At 45.1% G+C, this 14,776-nt stretch overlaps 2 protein-coding genes across 3 annotated transcripts in view; one reads left to right on the top strand and one right to left on the bottom strand.

Moving 5' to 3' along the window:
* Window positions 1-2,437, bottom strand: part of PHC2 (polyhomeotic homolog 2) — a 94,043-nt gene extending 91,606 nt beyond the window's left edge. The window contains exon 1 of the mRNA XM_042478252.1: window positions 2,397-2,437. The gene's annotated coding sequence lies outside the window, so the exon portion shown is untranslated. The remainder of the gene's footprint in view (window positions 1-2,396) is intronic.
* The window catches only part of SLC2A1 (solute carrier family 2 member 1), a 26,302-nt gene extending 11,697 nt beyond the window's left edge, over window positions 1-14,605 (top strand). Inside the window, exons 2-10 of one of the 2 annotated variants that reach the window (XM_042478261.1) lie at window positions 1,307-1,402; window positions 5,413-5,573; window positions 6,454-6,694; window positions 6,847-7,009; window positions 7,983-8,170; window positions 8,786-8,890; window positions 9,105-9,206; window positions 9,676-9,879; window positions 11,027-14,605. In XM_042478261.1, the coding sequence (XP_042334195.1) occupies window positions 1,307-1,402; window positions 5,413-5,573; window positions 6,454-6,694; window positions 6,847-7,009; window positions 7,983-8,170; window positions 8,786-8,890; window positions 9,105-9,206; window positions 9,676-9,879; window positions 11,027-11,227 (1,461 nt within the window). In that variant the 3' untranslated portion in view covers window positions 11,228-14,605. The remainder of the gene's footprint in view (window positions 1-1,306; window positions 1,403-5,412; window positions 5,574-6,453; window positions 6,695-6,846; window positions 7,010-7,982; window positions 8,171-8,785; window positions 8,891-9,104; window positions 9,207-9,675; window positions 9,880-11,026) is intronic. The other variant, XM_042478262.1, reaches the window with a different exon arrangement.
* Window positions 14,606-14,776: the final 171 nt, after the last annotated feature.

Raw genomic sequence — 14,776 nt, forward strand, 5'->3', positions numbered from 1 at the left:
ATATTGCTGCAGAATCACATGACAATAGTAGCTAAGCATAACCCGATTGCGCTGATGTCTCAATCTGATTCATGTGGGTTGGTAGTCCTGCAATCCTTCTCTTTCTAAACCAAGATACACCGTCTGGGATTAGCCTGGCACCAGGGCCATTGTGTCCTTCTTCCCAAAACAATGAGTGAGTGTGTGCGACGCAGGGAGGTTCATGAGAAGGATCCAAAGCAGCTTACGCTGGGCCACGAAAATCGGATCCCCCTTTTGCTTGCTTGCTCGCTTGTGCAGGGGATGAAGCGTAACTCCAGAGAGTCTATGGATGATGATGAGCATTGGGCAAATATCCCAAACTGGGCTGCCCTTGTTGACCTCTGTCCGAAACAAGGGCCGGATTGTTGCTTTGGCTTAGGTGGTCTGGGAAAAGGGACTTGGCCAAAGCTCTTTGGCCTTCCCAGTTAAACCGGAGCCCAGTTCTGCCCCTTTTGTTCGCCATGGATAATGACGTGGGCATTTTTGTGTTTGAACGGATGTCCTTCAAACTGTTCTCAATTAATTTGCTTCTTTTTAAAACCAGCAAAGCAAACCTATTAGCCTCACCTTTCTCTCCTCGAAAGGAAGCATGTGAGGCGGTCAGCGTTAAAGGAGTAATGTCCCAGCGAAGCCCAAATGATGATATTAATTGAAAGAAGCATAATTTCCAATACGTTTTTTTTTTTTAATCTCAACAAAAGGAGTTGGACAACTTGTGGGGGGGGGAACTTAACTAGAGGCAATGATGTTATTCTTTTTCCCAGGACCTTGAAAGAAACCTTTCTGGAAAGAGAGTTGGCTTATGTTGACCACTGCTCAGACTTCTATACTGCATTGTCCCTCATTGCAAAATGGTAGCACATTTTACACATTTTGTAGCAACCTACAGATCCCAGGATTGCAAAGGATGGAGCCCTGGCAAGCTAAAGTAGCACTAAATGGCTATAACCAGAGTTTACACTTCCAAGTATATGTAGTGGTTTGACGTTGGACCAGGACTCTGAGAGACCAGGGTTTGAATCGCCATTTGGGTGATCTTGAGTGCATGCCACTCTCTCAGCCTCAGAGGAAAGCAATGGGGGCAGACCCACTCTGTAAACAAGGCGTGCCAAGAAAAGTCTAGGATAGGGCTGCCTTGAGTCAAGAGTTGGCTGGAAGGCCCATTGCAACATACGCTCAAAGTGTAACTTTTGCAGTGGGTTTTTGTTTTGGCTTTTGTTTCTTAGCTTCAAAATCTCTGACTGAATTCTCTTTCTCTCTTTTTGGGTCCTTTCCTTCCTTTCAGCAGATGACGGCTCGGCTGATGCTAGCGGTTGGAGGAGCAGTAATAGGTTCGTTGCAGTTTGGCTACAACACTGGAGTCATCAACGCCCCGCAGAAAGTAAGACCCTTTGAAATAAGGCATCTCAGCTTTCTTAAGGAGTCATGGATGGGGCTTGGAGAGGTCCCCATTCTCCTGCTCTGCTTTACCAAGGATTTCCACCTCCCCATCCTCTTCAGTGGGTTTCATACACACTGGCCTAAAATAATTTTACACTCATCCCTTCATATTTGTGGCTTTGATATTGCGGATTTGATTATTCATGGATTTAATTAGTATGTTCTCTCTAGGTTCTCCAGTGCAACTTTCTGGTCAATTTTCACTAAAAGTTGCACCGAAAGACCTAGAGAGAATACTCTACTAGGCCTTTATAGCTCCTTCAATGCAGTTCTATGGTCAGTGTGTGTCAGATGTTGACCACAGAGTTGCACTGGAGGACCTAGAGATTCCTAGAGAGGTGTCCTCTTAGCTAAAAACTTGGTGTTTTTGTTATTTGCAGTTTTCCCATATCCTTGGGGGTCTTGTGCCCCTAACCCTAGCAAATATGGGGGGGATGAGTGTATTACAGTGGGTTTTTGTTCCAGGAGCCTCCATGGATAACAAAATCCATGGATGGTCTGGTCCTGTTAAATACAACGGCATAGGAAAATGGTATCCTTTCTATAAAACAGCAAAAATCAAGGTTTTGCTTTTTGGAATATTTTCAAACCATGAATGGTTGAATCCAGGGATATGGAATATCGACTATCCTGGTTAGAGCTGACCAGTGGCTCCCAAACTTTGGTCCTCCATTTGTTTTGGACGTCTGCTTCTAGAAGCCCCGGCCAACATGGACAAGCCAGGAATCATAGCGCTAGAACTTGAATGTGCATTTCTATACTGCTTATATCAGTGAACTCTATGGGAGCTAAAGTCCAAAAAATCTGGAGGACCAGAGGTTGGGAACGATCAGAGTAGACCCATCAGATCATTGGGATCATCAGAAACATCAGGAATAAACTCTTCTAGAACATGGTCACATAGTCTGAAAAACCCACAAAAAATTGGGATGTACCTCATGTTGCTTCAGCATTCAAACCTTGATGGAGAGGAGTCCCCTCTCAGTACCCCAAAGGCATCAGATCCTGAAATAACAAAGATGGCAATAAATGTTCCCTTCCCACATTCTTTCTTTCCCAACCTCCCACCCCGATAGCCAATCCTGCCCAAATGGCACGTCCAGTTAGTCAGCTTACTGTTGGCTCTAATGGGATTTCATTCTAAGTTGGTTCCCAGGGGAATTAAAACTTTTTCCTCTGCTCTGAAAACATTGGGGAATGTGGGATCTTTTTGCATCAATGCCATCCCTGTTTGGTTAATACTCGAAACCCTTGCGATGGACTTTGGAACGGGATTTGCGCCTGGCTGGGGTGATTTTCAAATCTATGGCCGGATTGCTCCAAACTTTGGACCTTGTTTGGCAGCAAAAGTTGCTGGAAAGGGCATTAAAAATGATCTGGAAAGCCTAAAGAAGAGAGTGGGGTTTTTTAAGGGGGGAGAAGGAGATGTAAGCATTGGTAGATGTAATAGAACAGGGGTATGAATGTCTGTCTGTGTTTATTTTATTTATGAGTGGATCTCCTGCCTTTCTCCCAAGATGGGATTCAAGATGGCAGCTTACAATAATTTAAATTCAAGGCTGAATTGTTCCCTCTGGAGTTCCTCAGGTGGTTATTCTACCTTCCCCCTAAAACCATTATTGGGTCATTTCTCATCATTCCCATTGGTTTCCTTCCTCTTTATATGTAAAAAAGACTAAATTACCTCTTTTAAGGCTTCGTTGAGTCAGTAGTGGTTTGAATGTTAGACTCTGGGAGAGCTAGGTTCAAATCCTCACACAGCCATGGCAACCCACTGAATGCCTTTGGACAAATCACACTCTCTCAGCCTCAGAGGAAAGCCATGGCACACCCTTACAGCAACAAGAAACCAGAGTGAGAAACAGTATGGCACAGTGGTTTGAAAATTGGATTAGGACTCTGGAAGACCAAGGTTCAAATCCCTGCTCAGCTATAGAAACCCAGCCACAAACTTTTAGCCCCAGATGTTTTCACCAACCCTCCTATATCATTCCAGAATAAGAGAATCTTCTGCCGAAGATGCCCCGAATTTCCTTTTCCAGCCCACGTCATAATCATTCCACTTTGCGCATGGCCACGAACTGTAGATGGATTAGGATGACCTGAAGGTCCTCATTACGTGCTTGAAATAAACCCGCTAGGTTTTGTTGTTGTGAGCCATGAAAATGACATGCCACAGCCAATTGCTTATGGCTCAGGAATGCCCTCAAAAGCTTCCTGTAAATACATCCTAAGCTCTGCTCTTAGTGCTTAAAATATTAATTTGAGCTGAAAAGAGATTTTTTTCCTTTTCCTTCCTCCACGGCTAATTAAGAGGATGCAATAATCTCCTTTTTTACTGTTAACGTCTGAAATAGTTTTCTGCAAAAGCGGGGAGGTAAACCCATGACTGGCATTGGCACTGGCGGAGCTTTGCATTTTAAGACTCTCAGGCAATGTCTCCAGGAGCATTTGGAAGGTTATCTAAATAAATGGCAAAGTCAGGATTATTCATGCCATAGCATTTTCAATTTCTATGCATGGTTGTGGAAGCTAGGCATGAAATGGCAGGTGTAGAATATTTTCTCCTTGTTGCACCAGGTCTCTACTTTGCCGTTGTTGTGGCAAAACCATAGTAGAAGGTGGCAGAACTAGCAAAACCATCTCTTGAGTATTCCTTGTTTTAAAAAAAAAAACCTAGGAAATCCATGGGGTTCTGTTGTGTCATTTCCAAGTCATTTCCAAGCAATGCTATCATGGGGTTTTCTTGGCAAGTTTCTTCAGAGATTGCCATTGCTATCCTCTGAGGCTGAGAGAGTGCGACTTGCCTAAGGTCACCCAATGGGTTTCCGTGGCCAAACAGGGAATCGAACCCTCTTTTCCAGAGATGCAGTCCAACACTCAAATACCTACACCGTTTTGGGACTAATACTAATATTAGACCTGCGTGTCCTTAACACACTCCCATTTCTTTACATGAAAATCATAAATATAATAAAACTGTCCAACAACTTTGAGCTTAGCCTTTTCCTTGGACCGAGAACGTAGTGAAAGGAAGGCCCATTGGTCACTCTGAACATGCAACATGATCCAGAACTTCATGGCTTGTGAATTATTCTTGGAACCCTGCCTTCACTTTTCAAAAAGTGTTTGCTAAACTACTTAAAATACACACAGGGAGAGGGAAAAACAAAAACAGCAGAGAGCGCCCTTTGTTAGCCTAAGACAACAGCACTCGATCTGTTCCCTGCAGAAATTCTGAATTAGATACAGGGGAGAAACTGGATGGCCGTCCGGTTGTTGCTTTGCCCTCCGGGTGTCTCCTTTCTCCATTCCTGCATTCCCATCGTGACTCAGCAAGCAACCAGGCTTCTGGAGAGAGCTAGCCTTCTGTTTGTGTGTCTCTCTCTCTCTGTGTTTATGTGTTTAATCGGCAACAGTTGACAAGGAAGAATCCAGCTATCTTCCATTTCCTCTTTAGTCTCCTCTTTCACCAGGTTAGATGGGTGCCACCTTTCTCTGCCATGTCTGGTGGAGAAACCAAGTCCTGGTCTTGAAGTCTCAAACCATCTTGTGTCCAGGAAATATATTCATAGCTGTGTTGACTATCTATCAAAGTAGGATAACATCCCAAATCCACAAAGCAGGGTCACCTTCAATCAGTTGCACAACCGAAATGCACAAAATTCATGATGCAAGCTTGCCAACCGAGATGCACAATACGATGTACATCTTCCCAAAGTGCTAAACTCCACCATGGCTTCATTGCCTTGAATGGGTCCTTTTAAGTCTGAAAATATTTCACTGCTCCATTTATGTTGACAGTGGGTAGGTGAAACCATGGGTACCAGTCCTATGGATACAGGGGTCATACTGTATTTTCAACCTGAAGAGCGAGCTGGAAATGCCCTTTAAGAAAAGATCCCTTTCCAGATTCAATCCAACAGGTTCCTGTTTGCCGTCCCTCTGCAGGTGATAGAAGAGTTTTACAATGAAACGTGGTACAACCGCTATGGGGAGTATATCAGCCGTGGGACCCTGACCACGTTGTGGTCCCTCTCCGTGTCCATCTTCTCTGTTGGTGGGATGATCGGGTCCTTTTCGGTCGGGCTGTTTGTCAACCGCTTTGGACGGTGAGTATCACAATCTCTTGCTGTGGTGCCAGATCATGGCTTTCACGCCAGTTGCACTGAATCTGCTTCAGGTTTTTAGTGCAAACTTTAAAGCAGTGGTGCCCACACTTTGGTCCTCTAGATGTTTTGGAGGTCAAATCCCAGAATTCCTAGCCAACTTGTCCAACATTCTGGGAGCTGAAATGCACAGAGAACCAAAGTTTGGGAACCATTGCTTTGAAGGAACTGTCTATTCTGCTCACTTCTGTTCCCCCAAATGTTCATCATCTTGGATAGCTCCTTGCTAAACCTCCAGAATAGGTTCATGGTGTGCATATCACCAAGATGCCCAGGACAAAAAGCATTACAGAACTTTACAGCTGGAAGGGTCCTCAAGGGTCATATAGTCCAGCCCCATTCTGCCATGCAGGAATCCACAACTCAAGCAATCCTGAAAGATGCCCATCCACCCTCTTGTTTAAAGATTGGAAAAGATGGAGGCCACAATGCAGAACGTTGCAAAGGGCCCAGAGTTTGAGAACATTACTTCTTTGGACTACAGCATCCAGAATCCTCTCACTCAACAAGGACCAGTGCTAGTTTTGGGGATTCTGCCAATAGTAAACCAAATTAAAAAATGAACCTAACTTTCCTGAGCTATGATCACAATGGTTTGGCCTCTATCAGTGGTTAGATGTATGTTGCTGTGTTGGGTTGCAGTCATGGAACCTCAGAGAAGCTTGAGCTGCCCAGACTGCGCCTCATAGAAAGCCACAATTTGGGTTCTCATCTGACCATGGCAAAAACGACCTCATGCTCCTGTGCCAGCCAAGGAAACCTTGAGCCCTGCCACACGGCTGCATCGTTCCTTTGAATCCTGATCCAATCTTTTCCTTTCTAGGCGGAACTCCATGCTCATGTCCAACAGCTTGGCCTTCCTTGCTGCCATCCTTATGGGCTTCTCCAAAATGGGCAGCTCTTTCGAGATGCTGATCCTCGGACGCTTCATCATCGGGGCGTATTCCGGCCTCACCACAGGTTTCGTGCCCATGTATGTTGGCGAAGTCTCACCAACGGCCCTTCGGGGAGCCCTGGGGACGCTCCATCAGCTTGGCATTGTTGTGGGCATCCTCATAGCACAGGTGAGTTGGGTTTCAATGGTTTCTGGTAGCGTGGGTACAAAATGGGGTCCTATAAGACCTTGGGGTATGCCTGACCCCTCCTGATGGTGCTTTGCTCCAGCCTCTGCCAACTTCGGCTAAGCTCGTTCGCTGTGCTTTTTCCTCCTCCGTAGGTTTTCGGCATGGATTTGCTTATGGGGAACAAGAACCTTTGGCCACTCTTGCTGGGCTTTGTTTTCATCTTTGCCTTGATCCAATGTGTTCTGCTGCCTTTTGCGCCAGAGAGCCCCCGCTTCCTCCTCATTAACCGTAATGAAGAGAACAAAGCCAAGAGCGGTAAGCTCCAGGATCCTGAGAGTGATGGGAGTTGCAGTCCCAATACTTCTGAGCACCCATATTTTTTTTTGGAGGGGAGCAACCCTTTCCTATTTAAATGTCACATGCCCGGATTTTCCAAGCAGTTTGCATGGCGTGAACAGCAGAGTATTTTCAAACCCCAGCGGACATTTCCTAGGGTTCAGAAATGTTCCATGCCCAAAGCAGTGGGTATATGGGCACACGGAATTATATTCTTTATTTTCTTTATATCCCGCTTTTCTCCCATTGTGCATTAAATATAGCTAGCATGACCGGTAATGCAAAAGTTTTAAAAGCATTAAACAACAATCCACCTAAAAACATTAATTTAGAACAGCTAAAAGCACATTAAAATCACTTAATATCTAAGACACAGCACACCCATTGCACCAGTAAAAAGCTGAAAGCCTGTTTCAATAAGATGGGACCAAGAGAAAGCCTTTCCCTAAAGGTCTTCAAACTCAACACGGCTTATCGAGGGAGAATCAGGCGTGTTCAGAAAATACAAGCAGGGTAGATAAGAAAATAAAATCAGAGAAAATAAACTCAAACCAACACTGGTAATGTAGGCTGTTCCCTAACCTAGTGCTTCCCAACCTTTGGTCCTCCATTGTTTTGGACTCCAGTTACTAGAATTCTTGACTCTTGGCCAAGCTTTCTGGGGACTGTGGGTGATGAGGTCCAAAGACCCAGGAGGGCCAAAAGAGTTCCCAGGATTCTTGACCGTTGGCCAATCTGGCTGGGGATTAGAATAATAATAATAAATTTTATTTATATACTGCTTTTCCAAAAGATCAAAGCGATTATGGGAGTCCCAAGTCCAAAAATCCTGGAGGACCAAAGGTTGGGAATCACTTCCCTAACCCAATGGTCTTCTAGACTGTGAAGATAAACCTAGGGTAGCTCTGTCCAATCCAGCCAGCTTCTTATACCCTGCTTGCCCCTTTCCCAGTTCTGAAGAAGCTCCGAGGGACGACAGACGTCAGCAGTGACCTCCAGGAGATGAAGGAGGAAAGCCGGCAAATGATGCGGGAGAAGAAAGTGACCATCCCAGAGCTCTTCCGCTCACCCATGTACCGCCAGCCCATCCTCATTGCCGTGGTCCTACAACTCTCCCAGCAGCTTTCAGGGATCAATGCAGTAAGTCACAGGCTGCAGCCATGAGCATTGGTTAGTTAGGTTGCTGAGAAGGTGGGACATGGCTATGGAAACTAGATTTGGGACCTTGAGGAAGCCTTCCTCCATCTTAACACTGTGCATGCCAGTTTCCAACCCTCCCTAAAACTGACATATTTTGTGCAACTGCCAAGAAAGACCCCCTAATCTACAATCCCAAAGGATGTTTCAGTTCCCCCAAAATGCAATGTTGTAGACAAGAGGTGTGCAAAATTCAGCTGGGTTGCATGCATCCCACTAGGACCATTTTTATTTTGCCCTAAAATGCTCCCAAGTGCCCTCTAGGAGGTATGGTGGCATGCTGACCATATGTTCTGCCCCAGACCATTTTAGATTCAGGGAAGGCCCTTTGGTAAAACCAGAACTAAACTGGAATTGATGTCTGGTCACCTCCTGCTTCAACCAAAGACCTCACTTGGGCCTACAATGGCCAAAAAATGCTTTCCATAAAACCCTATAGGGCATTGAAGGGCATTTGAGAGTAAAAACTGGGAAGAGGGCTTTTTGCAGGGGGGATATCTGCCTTGGAATCTCATTTCTTGTACTCACCTGTTCTATTTCTTTTTCTTCTTTTTCTAGGTATTCTACTATTCAACCAGCATCTTTGAAAAATCTGGGGTCCAGCAGCCAGTCTATGCCACCATTGGGTCTGGGGTTGTCAATACAGCCTTCACAGTTGTCTCGGTGGGTGTCTTGCTTTTGTTTCCTCCTGGGTAAAATGGGGTGGTTGTGGCCATATGGAGAATCTCATGCCACAGGCTATTTTAATACTTTTAAAGTAAACTTTTTTTGCACGACATTTCCCAGGGAGTTGTGGTCCATAAAAGTTCACTTGGACCTCTGTTTAACACTCACGCTTAGATTCCAACTCTTTTCTATTCTCTTTCCCCTCCGACAGCTGTTTGTGGTGGAGAGGGCAGGACGAAGGACTCTTCACCTCGTTGGGCTGGCTGGCATGGCCGGCTGTGCCGTCCTGATGACCATCGCCTTGGCGCTTCTGGTGAGTGGCAGTTGGCTAAATTTTGCTATATCAGGGGTTGGGCAAAGGGGTGTCTTTAAGGTTCAAATGTCTGGAGGGTGCCAGGATGGGAGGGGGGATTAATATGCAGCCATCGATGCAAGAATGCCACCCATTAGTAGCAAACTATACTGTAAATCAGCGGTTCTTAAACTTGGGTCCTTCAGATACTTTGGATTTTGGGTCCCAGAATTGTTGACTGTTGGCCAAGCTGGCTGCGGCATCTGGGAGCTGAAGTCCAAAAGTTTAGGAATTACTGCTGTAGACAGTGAAAAACAGCCTTAGCTGTGGGAAGGGATAGCCGAAATATTGACTTGAGTTCACTATTTAAGTTTTAAGTCTCTCTCAGGTTAAGCAACTATAGATTGCTTACTGGATAAAATACGGAGAGTCTATGAAAACCATGGCCTCTGTGCATGTAACCCTTACCATTTTTTCTTCCCATGCTTAGGACCAAATGGCTTGGATGTCCTACATCAGCATCATTGCCATCTTTGGCTTCGTGGCATTCTTTGAGGTTGGCCCAGGGCCCATCCCGTGGTTCATCGTGGCGGAGCTCTTCAGTCAAGGCCCACGTCCGGCTGCCTTTGCTGTGGCTGGCCTCTCTAACTGGACGTCGAATTTCATCGTAGGGATGGGATTCCAGTACATTGAGGTCAGTTTCTGATCATGCCAAGAATGCTCAGTTTGAGATCAATTCGCCTTCCTTTGTGAGCTCAGTCCCTTGGCGTAGACTCAATATGTTCCCCTCTCTACTGCTCCATTTTCTTCTTGAAGGAAGGAAAAAACTGGTTGTGGAGCATCAACCTTAGGGAGTGGATGTAACTGGGAAGGGTCAACTGGGAAAAGGGGAAAGCAACTGGTTTCAGACTGAAACATGGACCAGATTCCCCTTTTCTTCTCACAACAGAAAGCCACCAGTTGCCATTGTTGGATGGGGACATGGTGGATGAAGAACTGAAGCTCAGCCACTTGAGTTAGGAAATTGTTTTTGCCTGGGAGAGATGAACACCAGTTTGGAAAGAGACACAGGCCTACATTTCAGTAACCACTTGGGTGGAGGGAAGGAGGACACTGTTAGGGACAGCAGGCAGGACCAAAATGAAGTTGGCTCAGTTTGGACCCTTTTCAACCAAGCAGAAGTGCACAACAAGAAGAAAGGGGACACTGTAGTTTGATGCATGAGCTTGCCAAAGTTTAGTTCTGAGTAGGTTAATGTTGAGCTTAACCACGTGATTGTTTGTAAGAGTCTGGGACTCCATGCATGCAAAGGTCTGGCGACCGAGTGGTGAGCTAATAACCTGTCCCTTCAAGCAGTGTCACATTTGGAGACGGAGAAGTCTTAATTTCTAATTTTTGAACTGCCTAAATATTGTGGGCAAACAACCCGAACTTTAAAACTTTTAACTCAGTGCATAAAATGCACATCTAAATTGAGCAGCAAGAGACTGTAGTTTACTCAGAACAAGTTGCAAACAGTAAACAAATCAGTCTAATTGGGGACTTGAAGTCTAATTACTTCTTCTGCTTCTCATTCGTTATTTGGTCAAGAAGGTGGACTTTTCTTGTTGACTGTGATCTTGTTGACTACGATCCACAGATCTGCCTGTGGATCCAGGCATTTTCTAGATTTTGTCTTGACTGACAAAAGATAACTGAATCCAGATTTATACCAGTATCTTTGTTGCACCTCCTGAAATGCCATCTTGCAACTGAAGTTGGGGTAATCTAGCTGGAAAATGCCCACTGAACTGGCACGGCTACTGTGAATTGATCCATCTTCCCTCTTTCTTTCCTCACAGGAACTCTGTGGTGCCTACGTCTTCATCATCTTCATGGTGCTGCTAATCCTCTTCTTCATCTTCACGTACTTCAAGGTGCCCGAAACGAAGGGCCGAACCTTCGACGAAATCGCCTCCGGCTTCCGCCAGGGGGGCGCCGGGCAAAGCGACAACAAGACACCGGACGAGTTCCACAGCCTGGGCGCTGACTCCCAGGTGTAAGCTGCAAAAAGACTGGTGGGGGCTTCTCCTTTGCTTCCCTTTTTCCTGCCTGTTCATGACGCTTGTTTGCAGACGCCGGGTCCAAGGTGAAGTAGGTATGTCCCGGTGCCATTTCTGGGCCCCGCCCGCCTGGTGACGAACGTGACGCCCGCCTTGCTAGGAACGGTTAGCCGGTTTCAAGTCCAGGATTTCAATACTGACGAGATTCAAAAGCAATGGCTACATTCGGGCCAAGTCTCCTCTTTTGGGGTGACCGAACAGCTTCCTCCCTTCCATTGCGCACATCCCATGTTTGCAAGACTGGAAGCAAACCATTTTAAAAACACAGGGCTAGAAAGAAATTGATTTTAGAAGATCAACTTCTTCTAAAGGCCATTTTTAAAAAAAGGTTAAGTTAACAGAGATGGCTTTGACTTTCAGGTCAAGCTTCACCAGCATTTTTAAACAAACTGATTGGCTTTTTATGAAAACGGCGATGGGGTCCACACCAGAGCCTTCCCCAAGATCTCCACCATCTTGACTGCGTTGCAAAACTGAGGTCTGAGCCCACTTTGGGCAAAATGGCTGCTTCTCTCATCCCTACCCTGAAGTTTTTTAATAGGTCAATAGAGATCAAGACGTTTGACACATTAAAATGACGCATTAGAAGTATCGATGCTACATGCAATGTGCCACTTTTGAGGTCAGAACAATTTTATCATTCATCATTAATTTTGAAAAGTGACAGTGGCGACAGAGTTACTCTAGAGATAAGGCATTGCAAGCAGAGTTAATCCTGCAGAATCAACTCATTGCTTCCAACGTTGGTTTGGAGGGTGTCCTTATGGGGAATTTGGAGCCATTTTTATGTGTATAGGTGTTTCTTAAAAACAAAAATTAACTCATCAGCAATGAAATTGAACCACTTTTAGTAACAAGTAACGCTCAGTTACTTTCTAAAGGAAAAAGAAAGCCCTAAAGAGCAATGGATTATTTGTATAAAAAGTAATATCCCTTGCTCTGTTTTCAGGGGGTTCACTTGCCAAAATCCTTCAGCACCCCAAAATCCGTGTCACGTAAACTGGGGGGAGATTGAAAGTGGGGCATTAATGGAGCAAAGTCAGTTTCAGAAGGAAAGAAAAATATTCTGCATTGATTTGAGTTGCCTCTTGGCAAGATTTGCAATCTGTATCATGCTCTAAAGCAGGAATAGGAAAATCCATGGCCCACTAGTTGAGATCCGTCTGCAACTCATAGCATCCCTCGCTATTGGCCACGTTGGTGAGGGTTGATGGGAATTAGAGTCGGATGACACAGGTTGCGGAGGATATTCCGTTTTGTTAAGGGATGGATTCAACGCCCCTCAGATATGGAATCTTGTGCCATGTTGTCTATGGCTTCTAAATGGTTTAAAGAAGATTTGGGTCACCTCTGGCCAGATTTCCAAAGTCTTTTGGAAGTTCAGAGCCCTGCCCAGAAAGATTTGTGGTTCTGCAGGAATGTGCTGGAAAGAGAAGGTGCAGAAAGAGCAAGGAGAGAAAAAGAAGGGTTTCTCCCCCTCCATTTTGGCTCTGTTCCTGCCCACCGCTCATTTGCATTGAGCAAATGAACCCTGGAGGGAATGAATGAGAGAAGACAAGTCCCCCATCCCAAGAATGAGTCTGCTATCCGCCTTCTGTCTTCAGAAAAGCAAACACAACCCAAGGTTCTGTGTGTAGGTCTCACCGCTCTTCCTCCTCCCAAGGGGTCAGATCAAAAGGTCCACCAGCCTCTGGTTTCTAACAGGTTTGCACCTGGAGGCAGAGTGCCTCTGAAACTGGAGGTTCCTGTTAGGTTAGCTTTGGACAGCCTTTTCTTCACCTTCCTTCCAAGCCATCAAAATGAGTGGCCATTTCTACCCCTTTGTGGCAGCCAATGCCACATGGGTAGAAAGCTTCTCGGGGGGAAGAAGGATGTTAGAACCTTAGGGACTCCTAGGGTCATGCAACCCACAGAATCCTAGAGTTGTAAGAGACCTCAAGGGCCATCCACTCCCACCCCATCCTTCCATGCAGGAACTCACAAATTGCCCCCGACAGAAGGCCATCCAGACTCTGCTTAAAAACCTCCAAAGGAGGAGACTCCATTGGAGACCATGGCAGCGTCTTCCACTGTTGAACAGCCCTTACTGTCAGGACGTTCCTCCTAAGGTTTAGGTGGAATCTCTTCTCCTATCCAGACCCTCCTAACGCTGAACTGAAACCATTTTGACAGGTGGCCATCCAACCTCTATTTCAAAACTTCCAATGAAGGAGAATCCACAGCCTTCAGAGAATTTCCTTCTTTAGCAGAGGCTCTACTGGTAAAAGAAGGGAAGTCTTCCCTCATGTTGTGCTGGAATCTCCTTCTCTACTGGTTTGGTTCTTACCCTTTGGAGCAGCCACCACAACAAATCCAAGCCATCTTCCATCCCTCCCTGCCTTTCCGATATTCGAAAGGCGAGCCCCAGAGAACAACGCGGCCCGAGCCGCACATATCGCGTGCCTCTCCCCCCAGAGTGTCCTTTCCTCCCTTCCTTCTCCCCAAAGGACCCATAAAAGACACAGTTCTATTGTGCCAATCCCAGTGGGCCTTTGGCATCCTCTCCCCATTGCCCTCGACAAACCTTTGGACTCACTGAACCAAAAAAAGAAAGAAAGATTTTAACATTTTAAAAACAAATCAGTGAAAATGGCTGCACACATTTCCTGCTTACTGTGTATAGACTGGAAAAAAATATTTATATTATATATATATTGTATTTTGTTGTTGTTGTTGTTGTTCAAACATGTTAATAGTACACTAAGTTATAGTGTGGTTTCAGACGGACAAGCAATTTAACTGTAAATATTTCTTGAATTCGACCCACACTGTATGATAAAACAGATCTAGTTTCTGTAGCAACTGTAATGCAAAACTTGTATATGACTATAATGACATATATTTTTGTTTTTGTATAGATAAACTCACCTGCACTGTAGTTGCATCTGTTGCACTGACATTTTAGAATTTCCTTGGTATATTCAACTCAATTCACCCTTGACCTTAAAAGAACCCCTGGCTCCCTGAAAAAGATTAAGGTTTTTTGGTAGAAGCTCTTGGGCAGGTTTGCAAAAAAAGGAGAAAAAATGCACAGCTATTTAATAGTCTATTTTTTATTTATTTGTCTGTTTTTAAAGTGAAGACACAGCCACACTTGAAAAAAAGACAATGATGTTTTTAGGAATTTTAAAACAAAAAAGCTGTGGACTTTGTATTTGCTGTGTATGGTGTGATGTCAGACTGGACTCCTTTCTGAAGTGCCAACAAGAAAAGAAAACACATACAGAAAGGAGGCGCTTGTATGGAGAGAATAAATGAAATGAGCGGTTGAGAATCCTGGACGGTGTTGTATTGTTTTCTTTCTAGTCTTTGCAGGAAATTGTCTACTTTGCTGGGACACAGAAGTACCAGACATGGAAGGGAGCAGCCCATTTTGGGACAGATGCTCCAAAATAGTATTTTTATGGGAGCGCGACAGCCCTTTCCACATATACCCCTATCCAACAGCAC

The sequence above is a fragment of the Sceloporus undulatus genome, chromosome 7 (genome assembly GCF_019175285.1).
Source record: "Sceloporus undulatus isolate JIND9_A2432 ecotype Alabama chromosome 7, SceUnd_v1.1, whole genome shotgun sequence".
Classification (NCBI taxonomy): Eukaryota; Metazoa; Chordata; class Lepidosauria; order Squamata; family Phrynosomatidae; genus Sceloporus; species Sceloporus undulatus.